The 20126-nt window shown below is 55.7% G+C and overlaps 2 protein-coding genes across 8 annotated transcripts; one reads left to right on the top strand and one right to left on the bottom strand.

Moving 5' to 3' along the window:
* Positions 1-534: 534 nt before the first annotated feature.
* On the top strand, positions 535-16859 carry CCDC120 (coiled-coil domain containing 120). 7 transcript variants are annotated; one of them, XM_079764657.1, is made up of 11 exons: positions 544-785; positions 5210-5373; positions 9087-9186; positions 9345-9441; positions 9586-9719; positions 11127-11267; positions 11629-11905; positions 12262-12324; positions 12562-12736; positions 12870-12968; positions 14242-15412. In XM_079764657.1, the coding sequence occupies exons 4-11, from the start codon at positions 9393-9395 to the stop codon at positions 15179-15181; spliced, it is 1878 nt and encodes a 625-aa protein (XP_079620783.1). In that variant the 5' UTR covers positions 544-785; positions 5210-5373; positions 9087-9186; positions 9345-9392; the 3' UTR covers positions 15182-15412. The 7 variants fall into 7 exon arrangements, with proteins under 7 accessions (XP_079620788.1, XP_079620783.1, XP_079620784.1 ...); XM_079764662.1 differs by lacking the exon at positions 12262-12324 and having other exon boundaries at positions 535-785; XM_079764658.1 differs by lacking the exon at positions 5210-5373.
* A 279-nt stretch (positions 16860-17138) lies between these two features.
* PRAF2 (PRA1 domain family member 2) lies at positions 17139-20113 on the bottom strand. The gene is made up of 3 exons (XM_079765310.1): positions 19622-20113; positions 18458-18675; positions 17139-18033 (listed from the first exon to the last, which is right to left on the bottom strand). The coding sequence occupies exons 1-3, from the start codon at positions 19798-19800 to the stop codon at positions 17894-17896; spliced, it is 537 nt and encodes a 178-aa protein (XP_079621436.1). The 5' UTR covers positions 19801-20113; the 3' UTR covers positions 17139-17893.
* Positions 20114-20126: the final 13 nt, after the last annotated feature.

Here is a 20126-nt window from a genome sequence, read left to right as displayed (position 1 = left end):
GCCTATTGCAGATCATTTGGGGGAACAAGTTGGGGTTAGTGGAGAGTAGTTTGCACAGCTTGGGTGTCCATGGAGGGCGGACTGGAACTATTGCTTCGGATCAATGGATAGCAGTTTGGGGATACAACTTAGGAGATGATAAGGGGTGGTTTGAGGTGCATTCAGGGCACGGAAGGTATTGGGGGAGTTTGGAGGTGTAGTGGTGTCTCATAGAAGGCAGTTTAAGGTACTGCTTGGTGGTTCGTTAGGGGTTGACTTGGGGTGAGGGGCGCCAGTCTGATCACTGAGGGGGCGTGGCCAGGGGAGGGGGAGAGCTCAGCCGCCCTCGAGAAAGCATGTGCGCACGCGCTCCCAGCTGGATCGCTCCCGGTGCTCCCAGGCTCTGAGACCTGAACTGGCGCCTGCGCAATCGATCGCCGCCGCTGCTGTGGTCTCGCACCCCGCCTGTGGTCTTGCACCCCGCCCCCTGTCAGCCGCCACCCCTCCTCCCCGCAGGCTGGAGACCAACGGCGGTGCAGCCAGGAGCGGACCGACCCGAGTTACCTGTAGGGGGGCCGGGGTCCCCCGCCCGCGTCGGAGCCGGCGCTGCTCTCCCACCCTCCCTGTACCCTCCATCTGGCCCCCCAAGGCTACCAGTGGCGCGACCAAACGCGGCCCACCGCAGGGCGCGGAAGAGGAGCGGGCGCGAGCTGTGGGAAGAGCGGGAGGCGGCGAGGGAAGGGGCGCGCCCACCATCCCTCCCGGCCCACATCGACCCCGCCTATGCCGCCGGGCGAGGACCTTGGGTGAGTAACGCCCGCTGGGAAAGAAAGGGAGGAGACTGGGCGGGGTGAGGGCCAACCGGGGATGTACTTACGCCCGCCCCCACGCCCCCCTCCACCTCTGACCTCGTGGTCTCACTCTGGACCCTTGCCGAACCTGACTGCATCTTTTAAAAATCTCGAACCCGGGCCAGTCTTGACCCGAGGACCTCCGGTCTGACCCCGGACCTAGCCATATTCTAGCCTGGCGTCATCCGCCACCCCGTTTTGTCACCCTAAACTTAGTCCTGACCCCAAAGCCCATCCAGTTCCCAGGATCCTTGCCCTGACCCCAGGTCCTTGCCTGACCCTGTTCTATCGATGAAGCTCATCTTGCCTTGTCTTGATCACCCCCGTTTCTGTCCCGAGGCTCGACCTGCCTGTTCCCTAAACTCTTATCCAGTCTCTGAACCCCTTCCAGTCCTATCTTGTCCCTCTAACCCCAATCGGATCCATGTCTGTCTAGATTCCTGACATCTGACTTCTTTACTTTCTCCCCACCCTGTACTAACCCCCTGGTCCCTCTCCTGACTCCTAATCTCCATCCTGGCTAACCACCTTTAGACCATCCCTTTGTCTCCTGCCCTATCCCTGCCCCCAAACCTGTACTGTTTTCCCCTGTCTTCTCTTGTCCCATTGCTGTCCTCATTCCTATCCTCATTCCACACCAGTCTTTTCCTGTTTCTTACCTCCATCTTGCACCTGCCCTTTTTCCTATCCCTGCCTTTAATCTGTTTTGATGTGTCCCCCATCATGTCTTCTGATTACTGTTCTATACTGACCCTGATCCCTGCTCTGCTCTTTTGTCCCCTACTTTTTTTCTCTAACCCTTGTCCTGAGCCTCACTCCATCCTATGTCCTGGCCAGTGTCCTGGCTCCTTCTCTGTCCAACCTCCTGACCTCCGTCCTACAATAACTGATTTTGTTTTGTTCCTTACATTCCTTCCTGTCCTGTCCCTTCACCCTGTCTCAACCCCAGACCCCTGTCTACCCCTTTCCATACTCCCCTACCCTGTTCATCTCCCTCCTTCTTAGCACCCACTTTCCATCTCCTCTGAGCCAGAAGGAAAGGGGTCCCATTATACCCTGCCCTGAACTAGGGGGTTCCGCCGATCCCGTTGTCTCTGAAGTTCATCCCAAATGCTTCTCTTAACATGAACAAGAACAAGCAGCCTTTTGGGCCTCGTGTGGCCAAAGTGGTTTTTGCATGTGATTTCCCCCACCCCCACCCAGTGATCTCACACAGAGCTTGCGTTTCTCTCCCTGCCCTAGGAGGGCATAGAACTGTTCCTATGCTCCCCACCCTCCCTAAGTGTGGAAGAACACCCTAAATTATTCAGTGACTCTCTGGGAGTCTGTGAGGTCTGGGTCAGATTTCCAGCCTTGTTAGGTTGGGGACTGCCCCATGGGGCTGAGTAAATATGTGGGGGTGGGAAACTCAAGGGTATGTGTTATTCTTCTAGGTCATGTCACCCCCATCTCCTGATTTTGACCCTGGGTACATGATCCCTGCTTTCCTGGCCTGAAAAAAAAAATCCATTCCAGGTAGAGACTTCAAGGCTTGGTAGGGGTAGGATGGGACAGGGGCTTATCCCCCTTCTCTTAGCAGTAAGTGTATTTTGTGCTAAGTCCATCTAACCTCTGTGGGCAGGTCTGGGGGGGGGGTGGTCACTGGATGGTCTAACACCCTCTTCATCAAGTGTTAGAATCAGGCCCATCCAATAGTAACAATAACAACAGCAAGGTTCCCTTGCTGTAAGAATCTCCTTGATTCGGGGGACAGTCAGAGAGAATTTGGATAGTGAGCAGGTAATGTGTTCTTCATTTATGTTTTGTTCTGCATTTTTCATAGAGAGTAGTGAGAGTTTGAGGAACGAGATACCATACCCATCTCATTTACCTAAAACATTTATCCAAACCTGTTAATAACAGCACAAGCATCCCTCGCTGTCCCAATCTATTTGGTACCTGAGTTATGAGAGGGAGAGTTTGGATAGTTCAGACAGTGAAAGATCCCCAAGTTATCTGAAGGTATTTTGGTTTTGCAATATATACTTTTAACCCGTTATTAACTCCAATAGGTTAAGTCTGAAAAGAACGAAACATCAATTGAACTATCAGCTGTTAAAGTGTGTATACATTTTTTTGGGACACCATGTATACACAGTGATTTTCTGCCAGCTCTTTAAAAAAAAATATATATATATATATATATATATATATATATATATATATATATATATTGCCAAAACCGGTTTGGCTCAATGGATAGAGCGTCGGCCTGTGGACTCAAGGGTCCCAGGTTCGATTCCGGTCAAGGGCATGTACCTTGGTTGCGGGCACATCCCCAGTAGGGGGTGTGCAAGAGGCAGCTGATCGATGTTTCTCTCTCATCGATGTTTCTAACTCTCTATCCCTCTCTCTTTCTCTCTGTAAAAAATCAATTATATATATATATATATATATATATATATATATATATATATATTATTGATTTCAGAGAGGAAGGGAGAGGGAGAACGAGACAGAAACATCAATGATGAGAGAGAACCATTGACTGGCTGCCCCCCACAAGCCTCCACTGGGGATTGAGCCTGCAACCTAGGCATGAAGCCTGACCAGGAATCGAACCATGACCTCCTGGTTCATAGGTCAATACAACCACTGAGCCACGCCGGCCAGGCTCTGCCAGCTCTTTTGCTCTTTCTCTTTGTCACACGGATCTGGTGGTATGTTGATAAATGTTTGCATTTTATATAGTGAGTAGGAAGAGTTCAGATAATGAGGAATATCAGCTCTAACTCAAAAACTTATTCAAATCTTTTCATTTTCCTGAGCTCCAGTGGCAAGAATTGGGATAGTAAAGATACTGTGTTGTGTAAATATATTTGTTTCCTGCATTTTTTCTGTTGAGTAGGGAGAGGTTAAACAATGAAGGAAAACAGCTCTGTTTCAAATATGTCTGATTTGGCAAGTAGGGAGGGATCCAGATCTGAGTAGCAAGTTGGAAGGGTTTTGATGCTGAGGGATACTAGCTCTGTCTCAGAAATTCACCTGATTATATTTAATTCCTGAGTTCGGACAAGTTATTCAAGGGAAAACAGCTCTGTTTCGCATTTATCAGGTGAGGCTGAGGGATATCAGCCCTATCAGATATATATGTTGATATATTTTGATTTCTGACTTTGAGTTGGGAGGAATACTTGTAATTGTGACACCTAGTACATATAGCGCACTTAGCTCGGGCCAGGCACTATCCTAAGCAAGCTTTGAATGTATTAACTCAAGACATGCTCACAACAACCCTCTTCATCATCGCTCCCATTTTATTGTTGATAACACTGAGGACCAGAGAGGTTAAGGGACTTGTCCAAGCAGTCTCACAGCCAGTTAGTGGCAGAGCTGGGTTGAACCCAGGTCTACCACTTGTTACCCCTTCATGAGGCCACCTGAGGCTCAAGTGCCAATTGTGGCGGGGCTTAGAGGTTGGCCAGCTTCCAGGCTGTTAAAAGTTGTGTACCAGGGCAATGATGTGTGTGTGTCTGTGTGTGTGTGTGTGTGTGTGACTCTGCCCTGCCTGTCTGACTGACCCAAGAGGCCCAGTTACCATTTCTTTCCTCCTTACTCCTGCACTTTTGCGTGAGGTTATTGTTGTTGTTATTGACAGTCATTAATGACATGGTGTGAGTGATCTTGCACTGTGAAATGCCTTTTAAAGTGTCTTTGACCTCTCTTGGCTCTGTAAGCGCCAGTTACCCATTTTTCAGATGAAGAAACCTAAGTCTTGAGACTCAATCTGCGTTGTCAGCCAGATACCCTTGTCCCTCTCATGTCTGATTGTATAAACATCCCTCTTCTCAACATCCTTGGTGTCCCACAAGAGACAGGAGAGGCCATGGCTGAGAGGACACTCCCCACCAACATCCAGCTACACCCAGGCAGCCTGGGGTGGGGGTGGAGGGGTAAGAAGGGGGAGATGAAATGGGCCTTTGTGTTCTGTGCCGGAAATCTCTTACCCAGGAAGAAAGGTGGTCAGGGTGGCAGGAGGCATGTATGTGGGGTGTTGCTGAACAGAGAGAACTCCTCTCCAGGCTTGGCCCACCTGCCAAGCAGGCAGGGAACTTGCCTTAAGCTGCCCTTTCATCTCACAGCATGGACTGCTGCAGGGGCCTGGGCTGGGCTTGGGCCCTGAGGTCACAGACAGATGGTCCCAAGAGGAATGCAGGAGGTGTGGTACGTGCTGGTGCAGGCCCAGAGCCCAGGCAGTGGTGTGGGGGAAACAGTACATCTCAGGGACTCAGAGCCCTCAATTTCCTTGACTTGCCCAAGGAGGAAAAATTGGGGGGGGGGGGAGTGGGCAGCATGGGTGTGAAGCAGCATGAGTCCCCTTTCCCACTCCTCCCTTGCAGGAGTAGCCTCTGTTGGCCTCTGACCCAGGACCCAGCCTCCCAAGATCTGATGCGGCCTGCTCTCATGCCTCTGTGATCAGAATCAGGCCTCATCACCTCTCCAAGCCCCCACTTCCACATCTACAAGCTGGCTATGAGGAGCTGGGTCTGCACCATCCACCCAGGTTTGTAGGGACTGGAAGGGGTTAAAGCATATCTTTGCTGGGATGATTTCTCCTGGAGCTGCAGAAGGTGGGAGTGTCTTGAGGTCTGGTCTCTCCTTAGAAAAGTTAACCTCTCTCCCCAACTGGGCCACTGTTACTTCAGTGAGGGGAGGACTTGCTCTAAGGCCTTCCCATACCAATGCCTTGCCCCGGGGCCAGGGGGGGTGGCGGATGCGGGAAGGGTAGGGGCCTCAGGAATGTGATGAGGACTGCCAAGAGACACACACACACACACACACACACACACACACACACACACACACACACTGATTTACACTCTGGGCCTCACCAGACCTTCATCCCCCAGCTCCCAGGGCTGAGCAGGGTCTCATCTGGGAAACTGGGCAGCCCCAGAGGCAGCTACCACTGCCATCATCCTTAGCCCTTCTTCCCCAGTTCTCTGCTGGGGGTATGGGGTGAGGAGGAAGGTCTAGGCTCTCTTCTTGGCTGTGCTGGACACCCTGAGGGTACCTGACCCTGAGACTGCCTCTAAGGGTGACCTGAGCCTCAGTGGCAGGCAAGCAAGGGTTAAAAGGTATGGGCCGGCCCAGTCCCTGGCCAGGTAGGCTGGGCCATTGCCTAGTGGGAGGCGGTCTAGGCAGCTGCCACTGCACTCACTGCTCACCGCCACTACCAGAGGGAGCCGGGCCTGGTGGAGACAACTATTTTTTCAGGTACCTGAAGCCACCCCACAGTACCTATCTGGTATTGGTGAGCACCTGGGAACATGGGCCCACAGGTTGGGGTGAGGAGGGTATGGGGTGTGCTAATGTTTTCTGCGGGAAAGAGCTAGATCTGCACAAGAGGACAGCAAGGGAGGGCCTGAGTAGATGGGTGAAGCCCAAAATGTCCAATTTCCTTTCCTGGCATGAAGCTGATCCCTTGCCGGAAATGGAGGAAGGGAAGGGATCAGGGAGAAGAGAAGCCAGAGTTCTCCTTCTCCACTCCCCCAACTTCCTCTTCCCCCTTCCTTCTCTGTGGGAATAGCCTCTGCCCTCCCTTAACCTGGAGCCCAGCCTCTCAGGAAAGCCCAGAACCCGCCTCCGCCCCCCCCCCCCCCTGCCGCCGACCGCATCTGTTCACCTGGGGCCGGGGGCCCTTAGGATAGCGTGAACAGTCTAGACACTGAGAGTTTATTTGCTCCCATGGTGGCAGGATGTGGAAATGGGGGTCCTACTGAAGGTGTTGGGGTGCCACCCAGGTGAGGTGTCTTGGTTGTAAACAGTCATTATAGCCAGGAATTTCTTGGTTGTGGTGTCAGAAGGGCAGACCTGAAAAACCTGCTGGGCCCGCCTCTGGGTGTGGGAGTGTTCTCTGCAACTCTCCTTCCGCAGCCCATCTTGGGACAGCACAGGCCCACCGTGGGGAAACCCGGGGGCTGGTGTGGGAGGATGTTGGGGAGGGGGCTGCTGGGATCCCCTTATCATCTCTGGGTGGGCACCTGGCAACCCCAGGCCCCAAGGCAAATATGCCCAGGGCAGACATGCAGAGGCGGAGGTTCGGGAGCCAGGTGTGGGGGTGTGGGGCGTGGACCCTGTGTCTAGCCTGCCCAGTGACCCCATGACTCAGGCCTTAGCTATGTCCCCAAGGTCAGGCTGACAGGGTGGAGTCGGGGTTCCTTTCTGGACCCCGTGTTGACTTCCAAGATGCCGTGAGCTCCAAGGGAAGGACGGCTTGGCTTGAGACAGCTTCGTGTGAGATGTAGGACCAGTCCTGGCCAATGGGACCACCGGGGAGGAGTGGAGGTTTCTGTGAGGGCGAAGGAAGGTTTAGGGGAGCCTTGGGTGGGTTCCTCAAACCCAAATGAAGGCTGGGTAGAAGGACCCCCAGGAGCCAAGGGCCAGAGGGGCTGGGCTGGGGCCTCCAGGAAACCCCGTTGTGCTGAGCAATGTCAGACCTCAGAGGATGGACAAATGAGCGCCTCTGCAAAGCACACGCTGCTGCCTGGGTATGCGGAAGGGCTTTAGGTTGTGATCCCTGCCCCTGATGTTGAAGACAGGGAACCACAGGAGGGGCCAGATCCTATGGGGCGGGTAGGAGGACTGCCGAGGCTTGGCCACATCTCCCAATGGGGAGGGGGCTTGAACCCATGCTTGCTCAGTTGCCTGGGTCTTCTCCACACCCAGCCAGCATTTCATAACAAGCTGGTAGGTTTGAGATTGATGGGGATGGGACGTCTGTGACCTCATGAGGCCCTCCCAGCTGCCTGCCACTGAGGTCAGGCCAGATGGTGGCAGGTGATGTCACCTGGTTGCCCTGCTGGGGACCGAGCAGGATGTGGGAGGGAGGGAGCAAACTCCAGAGGAGGGAATGAGGGCAGGGCTGATAGCCTGCCAAAGCAGGCCCTATGGTCAGCTAGGGCAGCTTGGGCCAGAGAGAGAGGCAGGAGGCAGTCGGCTTGTTATCTGTAGTTGTGGACTTCACTGTTCAAAATCCCAGCAGGGTGACTTCCCTCTGCTGGGTGCGGGACAGACTGGGATGGGCAGAGGGGCTGGAGGGGTCCTGGAGCCAAGTGGACACTCTTCTCCCTCCCAGCTTCAGGATAGAGTTGGGACGAGTAGCAACCTACAGATCTAGGCTCAATCCCTGGGCCAGCTGCCTCGTCACCCTTTTTTAATTTAATTTAATTTTTTATATATTTTATTTTTATTGTTTCCAGAGAGGAAGGGAGAAGAAGAAATAGACAGAAACATCAATGATGAGAGAGAATCATTGATTGGCTGCCTCCTGCATGCCCCCTACTGGGGATCGAGCCCGCAACCCAGGCATGTGCCCTGGACTAGAATTGAACCCAGGACCCTTCGGTACACAGGCTGACGCTCTATCCACTGAGCTAGAGCTCGTCATCTTTTCATTCACCCAGCAGATCCAGCTGTGAGCACTTGCTGTGCACACAGAATCGCTCTGAGTGCCGGAGACACTGATGAAAACAAGACAGACACATTCCCTGTCCTCCCGAATGTATGAGGGACAGTCTCTTGCTGGACAGCAGTTGTGAGGGGATGTAATGTGGAGGCCCAACTCTGGAGGTGACATTTAAGTCCCAGCATGTGAGAACCAGGGTCTGGTGATAGGTGAAAAGAGCACTCCAGACAGCAGCCATAATAGCCTGGGCAAAGGCCCTGAGGTCAGATCGGCTGTGACCTTATGAGGAATTGGTGGGGTTGGAGCAGCTCTAGTGATGGAGATTGTTGGACCAAAGGGTTGGCCTGGGCTCTATCCTTAGCCAGAGGCAAGTTTCTTCACCTCTGTGTCTTCCTCTCCTTATCTCTAAACGGGGGGGGGGGGGGGGGTAGTGGCCCGGCCAGTGTGGCTCAGTGGTTGAATGTCGATCTATGAACCAGGAGGTCATGGTTTGATTCCCAGTCAGGGCGCATGCCTGGGTTGTGGGCTCCATCCCCAGTGTGGGATGTGCAGGATTCTCTTTCATCATTGATTCTCTCTCATCATTGATGTTTCTATCTCTCTCCCCCTCTCCCTTCCTCTCTGAAATCAATAACAATATATTTTTAAAAATAAATAATAAACTGGGGGTAGTGATAATTACAGAACTGCCATGGTTGTGAAGATTGAAAGTGGCATATAAGGTAATTCTTCCAGGCACTCAGGTGCTTAATGCAATGCCCACGTTGTTCTAGTTGGTTGAATCTGTGACATTAATTCTCCCCCTCCAGGTGAGATTCCTGACTGTGGCCCATGGGCCTCTGAGGAGGCATCATAAGTCTGCCCAGCTCCCCACTTGCTGTGCTCCCACTCAATGGGAAGGGAACCAAGGTATGAGGGCCTGGTGGAGGCCAGATATTAACACAGATTCTGAGAGGGCAGGTCAAGCAGGTGGGTGGGGTCAGGGTACCCCTTCTTCCTGGGGTGTGGGAAGCTGGGTGAGGGACCACACATGTGCTTCCTTCATGGTTCCCATGCATCACTACCAGGCCTTATCCCACCATAAGCCACGGCCCCGGCTTCTTGACAACACCAGGATGGAAGTCAAAGGTCAGCTGATCACCTCTCCCACTTTCAATGCCTCAGGTCGGTATCTGGTTCTCCCTCCTGCTGCCTCCTCCCCTGCTCTGAGTCACCACCTGCCCGCCCACTTGGGAAGGGTTGGTCTCTGGCCCTACAGGATGTAGGATGCGTGGCTGCCCCACTGATCTTTGCTCCCTCTGTGTCCAGCTGCCCTGTTTGGGGAGGCCGCTCCCCAGGTGAAGTCAGAGCGTCTGCGGGGACTGCTTGACCGGCAGCGGGCTCTACAGGAGGCCCTGAGCCTGAAACTTCAGGAGCTACGCAAAGTGTGCCTCCAAGAGGCGGTGAGAGCCTGGCCCTAAGAGTGTCGGGTGCGGGAGGGGATGGAGAATCCAGGGCCCCTAGGTAGGCAGACTGGGGTGGCCATTGCTGAGACATCTATCTGAGCTACCAATTCCCTGTCACCCTCCAGCTCAGCTTAGATGTCTTAGAATCAATGAAATATGGCAATGGGGGCCCACCCCCCATCAACAATTTGAAGTTCAATAAAATGCAAAACAATCATTCATTCCAAAATTTGGCAGTAAAACCTGACCTGACACCGGGTGATTTAAAGTGGTTATTCCCTCTTGGTGTGAATGTGCACACAGTCTGCCCGACATAATAATGCAGGTCAGAGCATACAGCACCAGGCCCTGAAGGAGTGTTCTGTAATGCACAGGATACACACTGAGTGGCCAGATTATTATGATCTCTGAACGCATAATAATCTGGCCACTCAGTATATATATATATATTAGAGGCCTGGTGCATGAATTCGTGCATGGGTGGGGTCCGGCCAGCCTGGCCAGGGGGAGGGGATATGGGCGGTTGGCCGGCCTGCCTGCTGGTCGAACTCCTGGTCGAGGGGACAATTTGTATATTAGCCTTTTATTATATAGGATATACACTGAGTGGCCAGATTATTATGCGTTCAGAGATCATAACAATCTGGCCACTCAGTATATATATATCAGAGGCCCGGTGCATGAATTCGTGCATGGGTGGGGTCTGGCCAGCCTGGCCAGGGGGAGGGGATATGGGCGGTTGGCCGGCCTGCCTGCTGGTCGAACTCCTGGTCGAGGGGACAATTTGTATATTAGCCTTTTATTATATAGGATATACACTGAGTGGCCAGATTATTATGCGTTCAGAGATCATCATCATCTGGCCACTCAGTGTAGACTATGGGTCTTTTTTGTTGTTGTTGCTGTTAATGCTCACCTGAAGACATTTTCTCCATTGATTTTTTGAGAGAGTGAAAGGGAAGGGGGGGCGGGAGAGAAAGAGAGAGAGAGAGATTGGTTGCTGGCCAGGGCCCAGGCTGGGGATGGAACCTGCAACCCAGGTACATGCCCTTGACCGGGAATTGAACCCTAGACCCTTCAGTGAGTGGGTCGACGCTCTAACCACTGAGCACCTGGCCAGGACTAGACTGTGTGTCTTCATAAAAACTCAGAAATTCTGGATTCCAAAGCAAGTCTCCCTGCCTCCCATGCCCACTGCCCGGGATTTGGGTCAAGGGGTGAGAGTCCAGGCTGCACACCTGCCAGGTGGAGAATTGGGAAAAGGAAGAGAAATAACAGGCAAGCGATGCTGAGCAGGACTGGGCTCCTAGTAGGACTTCTGTAGCTTCCGGAGTCCTGACTGCTTTGTCCCCTCCCCGCAACTAACCCTTGATAGTCTCTGACCCCTGCTGCTTGCCCCCTCAGGAGCTAACTGGCCAGCTGCCCCCTGAGTGCCCGCTGGAGCCTGGCGAACGGCCGCAGTTGGTCCGACGGCGGCTCCCTGCAGCCCGAGCCTACCCGCCACCACCTCCCAACCCAGTGCATCACTCCTTGTGCCCTGCTGAGGTGAGCAGATGGCCAGGGAGGACAGGTTGGGGGTGAGACAGATACAGAGGAGGAGGAGCCTGGACCAGGAGTAGGGTTGTGTCCAGGGGAAGGAGAGGCCAGAATGAAAAGGAGGCGGGTGGGTTCCTGGTCTGAGAGAAGATGCTGGTCCCCACCGGTGGGGAAGAGCCTCTTAGCCTTTGGAAGATGGATAGACCCAGTCTCTAATCAAGACAGGCTGTACCTGCCCAGGGAATGAGCTCCACCCCCCGGGAAGAACAGGCTCCGCCTCCGGTCTAGATGGGCTCTGCCAGCGCCTCCTTCCTGTGCTTGGCATTTTCCGACGTTTGGTTGTATCCCACCATCCCGGTGGGCCCCGCAGGAGCTGGCCCTCGAGGCTCTGGAGCGGGAGGTGTCGGTGCAGCAGCAGATCGCGGCCGCCGCCCGCCGCCTGGCCTTGGCCCCTGAGCTGAGCGCCGAGCAGCGGCGGCGCCGGCGCCAGGTCCAGGCAGATGCTCTCCGGAGGCTGCATGAGCTGGAGGAGCAGCTCGGGGACCTCCGAGCCCGCCTCGGTCTCCCCATGCTCCCGCTGTCCACGGGGGCAGTCATCACAGCCCAGGGTGTCTGCCTGGGCACACGCCTCGCTCAGCTCAGCCAAGGTGAGCCAGGCTCTGGGCACCTGCCCAGTGAAAGCAGAGGAATGGGCATTGGCTAGCGGTGGTGGCGGGGGGGGGGGGGGGACAGATAGGGAAAAGTGGGCGCCAGGCAGGACCTGAGGGACCTGAACAGTGAGAGGAGTGGTGGTAATCTGGCTCCGGGCAGGGGGGGCGGCGGGGATTGGGAACTGACCCATAGGCCCCAGGAAAGTTTGGAGCCAGGACTCTGGTGGTCTGGGATTTAGGTAAAGGTGGGTTCTTGGGGAGGGTGCAGGGTGGTGCGGAGACCGGCCAGTGGTATAAGGGGATGACCTCGGGCCTGGCATTGATGGGCTGGGTCTCTCCCTTCTCGCCTGTAGAGGATGTAGTTCTCCACTCAGAGAGCAGCTCCCTCTCAGAGTCTGGGGCCAGCCACGATAATGGTGAGGACTCCCTCACCCAAACCCACCACCCTTTCATGTTCAGCTCCTCCCCTTCCTCTCCAGCTTCTCCTTAGCCACGTCCCATCTTCCAGTGGGGCTCCCCTCTTCACTTTCAGCCTGCTCAGCCCTGCCAAGCCCTCTTCCCCTCCTGCCTCCCTAGCCCCTCCCCGTTGCTTTACACACAACCGATCTGGCCCCTCTCATGGAATTCTCGCCCACTTTCTTTCTTCTCCCCAGAGGATCCTCGTAGCTGCTTCCCTCTGGCTGAGCGCCCCTCGCCGCCCAAGACCTGGGACCAGCTGCGGGCGGTATCTGGGGGCAGCCCTGAGCGGCGAACCCCATGGAAACCACCCCAGTCAGATCTTTATGGCGACCTGAAGAGCCGAAGGAACTCCGTGGCCAGCCCCACCAGGTGAGGATGAGCCCCTTCCCTCCTTTCCCCGTGAGCTGGGAGTAGGGTCCTGAGCCTGGGCTGGCAGGAGGGCCTGCTGGCGGGCACAGTCTCTAACGTGCACCCCTACCCGGGCTTGCCCGTCTCTGTCTAGCCCTACACGCTCACTGCCCAGGAGTGCCTCCAGTTTTGAGGGGCGAAGTGTGCCTGCCACCCCTGTCCTCACCCGGGGCGCTGGCCCCCAGCTCTGCAAGTAAGGGGGATTGGGGGGTGGGTTTGAGGACCAGAGGAGGGAACCATTAGCTTAAGTGGGAGAGCATTCCCAAAGGGTGTGGGGCATGAGAGGCTGGGCTTTGAAAGGTGAATAGGAATTGCTTGGTAGAGAAGAAGGGGGTGAGGATTTGAAGGCAGAAGCCCCAGCGATTGAGTGTGGGCTTTTCTATGTATTTTGGACAAGTCATTTCCTGCCTGGCCAGTGTTGTTCAGTGGATTGAGCGTCGTCCTATGGACCGGGAGGTCACTGGTTCGATTCCCAGTCAGGACACATGCCCGGGTTTCAGTCTCAATCCCCAGTAGGGGGCGTACAGGAGGCAGTGGATCAATGTTTCTATCTCTCTCTCTCCCTCTCCCTTCCTCTCTCTAAAATCAATTTAAAAAAACGTATCATTTCCCATCTCTGAATCTTGGTCTCCTCATTTGTGAATGGGAATACTAATATCAACCTTTGATGTGGGCATACTAAGTTCTGGTTAACTTGTACTGAGTACTGAGTGTCTGCTAGGGATCAGTGTATTGCCTGGTGGCAACTCATTTCATCACCACAAGGTCTCTATGAGGAGGTGCTATTGTTATTCCCATTTTATAGATGAGGAAACTGAGGCACAGAGAAGCTAGGTGACTTGTTAGCAAACCAAAGGCCTGGTATTTCAACCCAAAACTTGACTCTAGAGTCCGTGCTTTTAACCACTGTCCCCTACCAATTCTTAAGTACCCAGTGCCTGCTTCTCTCAGGCAAAGCAAAGTCCGGGTCCTCATGGTACTTGCATGCGGTGTAGTGGGCTGATAGTTTTGGGTGGTTCATACACATGGGGGTGGGGAGAGCAGAGAATTTAGGAAGGGCCTTGAAGTTGAGGCCTAAGGATTAGTACCTCATTGTGGAGGAAGTGGGGAGCCATGAGAATCGCCTTAGCAAGGGGTGCTGGTCAGATGTGCTCGGAAGAGCCCTCATCTGGTGTTCCCCTGCCAGCATTTCCTCTCTAGCCCTGCACGCACCCGCATCTCCCTTGGCACCAACAGCCCTGGGCCCCCATACATTTTTCATTCCTCTTCCTTCAGTCTGGGACAGAACCTCTTCTGCCCTTTACATGCCTCTACCGAACACCTTCATACACACAATTTCTAGTCCAGGGTCCGCTTGGGGGATGGAGAAGTGATGGCTCAGAGAGAAGCATGATACAGACCTAGGGCGCTCAGCCCATCTGCCTATGTCTGACCTTCCTCCCATCCCCCCCACTTTCCTCCCCCAGACCTGAAGGCCTCCATTCACGCCAGTGGTCTGGCAGCCAGGACTCCCAGATGGGCTTCCCCCGGGTGGACCCGGCCTCGGACCACCGCGCCTCGCTCTTTGCAGCTCGCACCCGCCGCAGCAACAGTTCTGAGGCCCTGCTAGTGGACCGGGCAGCTGCGGGGGGCGCTGGCTCCCCACCTGTGCCTCTGGCTCCCCCTGCCCCTGGTCCCCCAGTCTGCAAGAGCAGTGAGGTGCTGTATGAGCGCCCCCAACCAGTCCCTGCCTTCTCTTCCCGCACAGCTGGCCCCCCAGATCCTCCCCGGGCTGCCCGGCCGAGCTCAGCTGCCCCTGCCTCCCGTGGGGCCCCCCGGCTCCCACCTGTGTGCGGGGACTTCCTCTTGGACTATTCCCTGGACCGGGGCCTGCCCCGAGGCTTTGGTGGGCCAGGCTGGGGGGAGCTGCTGCCTGCAGCTGAGGTCCCAGGACCCTTCTCCCGCCGGGATGGGCTCCTCGCCATGTTCCCTGGCCCACCACCCGTGTATGCAGCTGACGGCAGCAGCCCCCTCCTCCGCAGCAAGGACCCCCACACCCGGGCCACCCGCACCAAGCCCTGCGGCCTGCCCCTGGATGCCGCAGAGGGTCCAGAGGTGCATCCAAACCCCCTGCTGTGGATGCCCCCACCCACCCGTCTCCCTCCAGCTGGTGAGCGCAGTGGCCACAAGAACCTTGCCCTGGAGGGACTCCGGGACTGGTACATCCGGAACTCGGGACTGGCCTCGGGGCCCCAGCGCCGGCCTGTGCTGGCCCACATGGGCCCACAACACCCGCCGTTCCTCCACGCCCGCTGCTATGAGGTGGGCCAGACGCTGTACGGGGCCCCCAGCCAGGCACCCCTCCCGCATTCGAGGAGTTTCACGGCGCCCCCTGTCTCCGGCAGGTATGGGGGGTGCTTTTACTGATGGGTAGGGGGGTCTCTTCAGGTATAGAGGGCGAAGGTCTCCAGGCTAAGGGGGTGAGCGCCAATGGCTTGGTCCATGAGCGCTAGCTTCAGCCTTAGCACAGGGTCTCTGGGCCCTGCCTGACCTGCATTAGTCCACGGGGTCTCGGTGGAGGGGTATCTTGGGCCCTGGGAGCAGCAGTTCCTTGCCAAGCTGTGGCAGCATTTGACTATTTTAACAAGCAGTGCATGTCAGCTGCAAGTGGACCTTGGAACCAGGGTGCTGGGAGGAAGGGCCATCCTGTGCCCTGGCCTTTCTCTTCCTCTTTTAACCACGCCCCCTGCTTGCCAGCCTCAAGGTGCTGTCCTGTGCCTCTCTCCACCTCTTTAACGAGCCTCTTTTCCTCTCTTTCTGTGTCTTGTACGTCTTTTCCTCTCTTCTCTGTCTTCCCACCCTGTCCTCCGGATTCCTGCTACCCCTTCCAAAGATACTACGCGGACTTCCTGTACCCCCCGGAGCTGAGCGCTCGTTTAAGTGACCTGACGCTAGAGGGGGAGCAGTCCTCCAGTTCTGACCCTCAGACCCCGGGGACACTGGTCTGACCCCTTCCGATATGCTCCTTGTTGGCCTGGGCATGACTCCAGTCTGGGGAGCACATGCTGACCTCGCTGAGCCCCGGGGCACGGTTGCTCTTAGTCCTGGGCAGGGGGCGCCAACCTGATCTTCCAAGGCCCCCGGCTCCCTGTGGACCCATGAAGGTGTCTGACACCCCGCTTCTCCTCTCATACTGTGCTGAGAACTGGGGGCCCTCAGCCAGCTTAAAAGTGGGGGATGGTGTAATGGGGGCTCCAAGCCCCTTCCTCCATTTGTTTACAGTTGTGATTTAGGTTTTCACTGTCTTTCCCCAACACTAGACGTTTTATAAAAGGGAAACTGTGATCTTGTCTGGTTGGGTTCATTCCTGTCCCTTGCCCAGCCTGTTCCATTCAGGAACCCTTCCATGAACTGGACCGTATAGTCACATGGCCCTGTATGGGGCAGCTAGGGACTCTGGTGTGAACAGAACTCTCTGCCATCCCCCACCAGGGTAGTTCTTGGGGAGGTGAGCTCTCTGCCCACATCTGGTGGGGGGCTTGGGTTCATCTTCCCACCCCAGGGGTGCAGGGAGGAGCCCCAGTCCCTGTCTGCCTGTCTGTGCCCGCTTCCTCTGCCCCCAGGGTGAGATGACCCAGCCTTTGGTGGCAGCCTCTATCCTATCCCCACTCTGGGGGCTCCACAGGAGGGTCCGAGGACAGAACCACCAGGTGTGCTGTGTCCTGGGATGCTTCCGGGGTGGAACCTGGCACACCTGATAGAGCGATGCCAGTAAAATCCTCAGGTGACGCCTGGCCACAGGCTGCGTCACATCTTCCTGGACTTTCCTTCCATCCACCACTTTTTAAACAAATCTACACAAACTGTGTTTTCTATGATACCTGTCTGTGACTTTCTGGAGCTGGGGGGGGGTCCCCATACCCCCTTTACCTGGTGTTAAAACTTTTCTTTTTGTATCAACCGATCTGGGCCCAAGACACTACCCACACTGGAAGAGGATTTTTAGAATAAATGTGTAAACCGAACCCACGTGTTGCTCTTCCCCCTGCCTTGCCTTGGGGCCCACACCCATAGTTAAGACCAGATATGTTTTTATAACACCATGTTATGAAAAATAGAACACCATGGAAACAGCCTGTGATATTGTCATCTGCTTTGGCTTTACTGGTTTTGCGATGTGGGGCAACTTCTTTGCCTGTCTGTGGTCAGATTGCTAGCCAACCCTGAACAAGAGCCCTTAGTAATACAAATGGAAATGGGAGCACTGCATGCCCTCAACTGCCTGTGTTAATGCCAGAGATTAACAAATTCCTGGAAGGAGAGATCACCCCATCAGCCCACATATATGACAGAGACCGACCCAGTCATAAAGAATCTAGCAGAATGGAAAAGCAGAGGCCACTACGATAGGCCCAATTGGCTTGAGCGATGTAACAGCTTTTATTGTTGCAACAACACTGATATATATGCCTCATTCCAGGTCAGGGCTACCCCCACCCCACGGTCCTCACCACTGTGGAACTTGTGTATGTGTGTGTGTGGGGGGGGGATGAGGGCCAGAATCCCTAAGCAGAGCTGAAGGGAGGCAAATGGGACTGGTGAGTGTTGGGGTTACTGGGGACCAAGGGTTCAATAGGATCAGGATACCTGACTTCTACCCAGAGGGGGGACGTAGAACACTTTGGTCCTGGGGTCAAGATTTGGCAATGCCTTGTTCTGGGTTCAAAGCTGGGGTGTGGTCTGGAAAAGTCTTGATCTAAGACTCAAGATTTGAGAATGTCTCAGTCCCACACCCCAGCTTTGGGACTGAGCATGGGAGACAAGTGGGTCCCAGATTAGGTTTGTGGGAGTGTCTCCATCCAGAATCTGATATTGGCCATGGATACTCCGATCTCTAAGCCCCACTTCTGGGCTGGATGTGAGTGGCTCTGTGTCCCAAGTTCCCCTAGGCAATGGGGACTGGGTATGAGGGATATCCCAGTTTTGGATCTAGGGGTGGGGTGGGGGAGCATTACAGATGCCCTGCTTTTTTTTTAACTGGGCAAGGGGCTCCTATTTTAAGGACTGGGAAAAGGCTCTAAATCCCGGTTATGGGTTGGGGTTGGGATTCTCCAGGTCTTGGGTACAGATCCCAAGGCCCTAGGATCCAGCCTCCTGCTCTTGTCCCAGCGCTTCCAGTAGCAGCCCCATTGGTGTCCGCTTGAGACCAATGCTCTCGATCTTGTTCTCTATCTTGTTCTTGAGGTTGCGCAGGCGCAGCGAGGCGTGCACCAGGATCACTGTGGGCAATACCAAAAGGAGTGGGGTCAGTGGAATGGGACATCAGCCTGTAGCCAATGGGGGCCCACAGAGGAGAACTGGAGTAGTCAGGCCAATAGAATGGTCAGCGGACAGGACACCTCTGATCCTGAAACTGTGGCTGAGGAACACTTTGTAACAGGGCTGTGGCCTGGGGAGGGCTGGCGGTAACCGGGACGTGGCTGGTGGAAGGCACTTAACACCAGGAGGCCCGGAAAGGCGGTATTAAGAGTCGTTCCCGAAGAGGAGAACATAGCCAAGGAAGGTGCTTTGTAAAGGGGTGTGGCCATGCCCGCTGAGTCTCCCAGCCCCCTCTCCTCCCCCAAGAACCAGGGCAGGGCCGGCCTGGCGCCACGCGCACGCGCTGGCCTTGTTCCCGGGTATCTCCGGGTAGGGGAGACTCACGAAGGACTGGCCCGGCAATGCTGAACAGGAAGGTGCAAGCGCCGCCCACCGCCCAGAGAACCAGGAGGCCAACGGCAAGCACTGCGGCCAGGCAGGCGGCGGGGTGACTGCGGCGGCAGCGGCGCACGGCTGCGCGACTCTCAGCCGCCCACACCAGCACCCCGAGGGCCACTGCCACTACCAGCGCGCTTAGGAGAGTGTGCAGCGGGCGCACGTACCTGCGGGGACAATAGAACTAAGCTAGTCAGCCAGTTGGGAGAGGGCCGCCCGGCCTCCAAGCCTCCCAGGCCACCGTGCACCAGATAGAGCTTTGGGCCCCCCCTTTCCGGACCCTGCCAGCCGGAGAAATGCTCTGGCCAGCCCTGTCTCTGCAAGTCCACCCTCCAGGACTTCCGACTCCCAGGAGCCCTGAGCCCTTTCTTTTCAATCCTACAGCCCCATCTTTTTGAGCTCCAGGCGCTCCCATCCAGATAGGCTCCTTCCTTCTGTCCCTCCAGTACTCCACCCCATCCTGCCCCCAAACCCACCCTTGGAACACAACCCTTGCAGATTTTTTTCCAGGCCTTCTATTTCCCTCTTCCCAGGCCCTGGGTCCTTACAGGACCCTCTTCCAGGATTTAGGTCCTACTCTCATCTTACATCCCCACCCAAGTCCCGCCTCCAGGCTCTCCAACCCCGTCTGGTCTCAGGCCTTCAGTCCCTGGATCCTCCCTCTTGGCCCAAATTCCCCAAGTATCTGCTCCTACAGGGATCCCTGTCCCTGCCCTAAGGCCTCCAGCCTCGTCACTCACATAGCCCCACCATCCCAGACACACTCACGTCCCACTTTCAAGTCCTCCTTATCTTCAGGTCCACCTTCCAGGCATTTCCCCTTCAGCTCCACATTCTCCATCCTCCCCAGGTCTTCCTTCCAGTCCCACTAACCCCTTCGGCTAGGCTGTAACCAGCCCCAGGGCCTCTTTATAACTTAGGTCCCACTCCCTCCAAGTCCCCACTCCCAAGGCCCTCAGGCTTTCTCTCTCTGCTGAATTTGCCCTTCCGTGCCTTGCAGCCACCCCACCCCAGGTTACCCTTCCCGGTTCTCAGAATCCCGCGGGCCCACCCTCCATGCCCTGCAGGCGTCCCCGGCCAAGTGGCGCCTCCCTCCCTCCCTCCCTCCCTCACCCAGCCAGGGCAAGACCGAAGCCGAAGCAGACAAGGTAGTTGGTTTGGTAGTAGAGGAGGTTGTTGATGACACGGTGGCACCATCGCTGCGGGTCGCATGGATCCGGGGCCGCCAGACGCGCCGACCCCAAAACGAAGTCATCCAGGGCGCGTAGCGGTGGCAGCCGCACCTCCGACATCCTGCTAGTCGATGTAGCTGGACCAGCCAGGAGAGCAGCCGAACTACAACACCCGTTACACCCCACGCCACCGCGTTGGACACTGGGAAATGGAGTCTGGGCGGGGCTTCTGCTACCCTATCCACCCAGGTGGACGGCGCAGGCGCAAAACACGTGACCGGAAATGCAACCGCCAAAACCGGAACTGCCATGAAACTAAATATAGGCAGCGTAGGGTGGCATTCCCATCCACTCCCAGGTGGGGGCGCCAAGGGGCCCTGTTCTGGGAGGCGCCGGCAGCACAACCGTAGCCAGACATCCGGACTAAGCAGGGATGAGGGCAGGGA

The sequence above is a fragment of the Cnephaeus nilssonii genome, assembly GCF_951640355.1.
Source record: "Cnephaeus nilssonii genome assembly, chromosome: X".
Lineage (NCBI taxonomy): Eukaryota > Metazoa > Chordata > Mammalia > Chiroptera > Vespertilionidae > Cnephaeus > Cnephaeus nilssonii.
The sequence above is the reverse complement of the archived record's forward strand: the minus strand, read 5'-3'. Positions and strand labels throughout refer to the sequence as shown.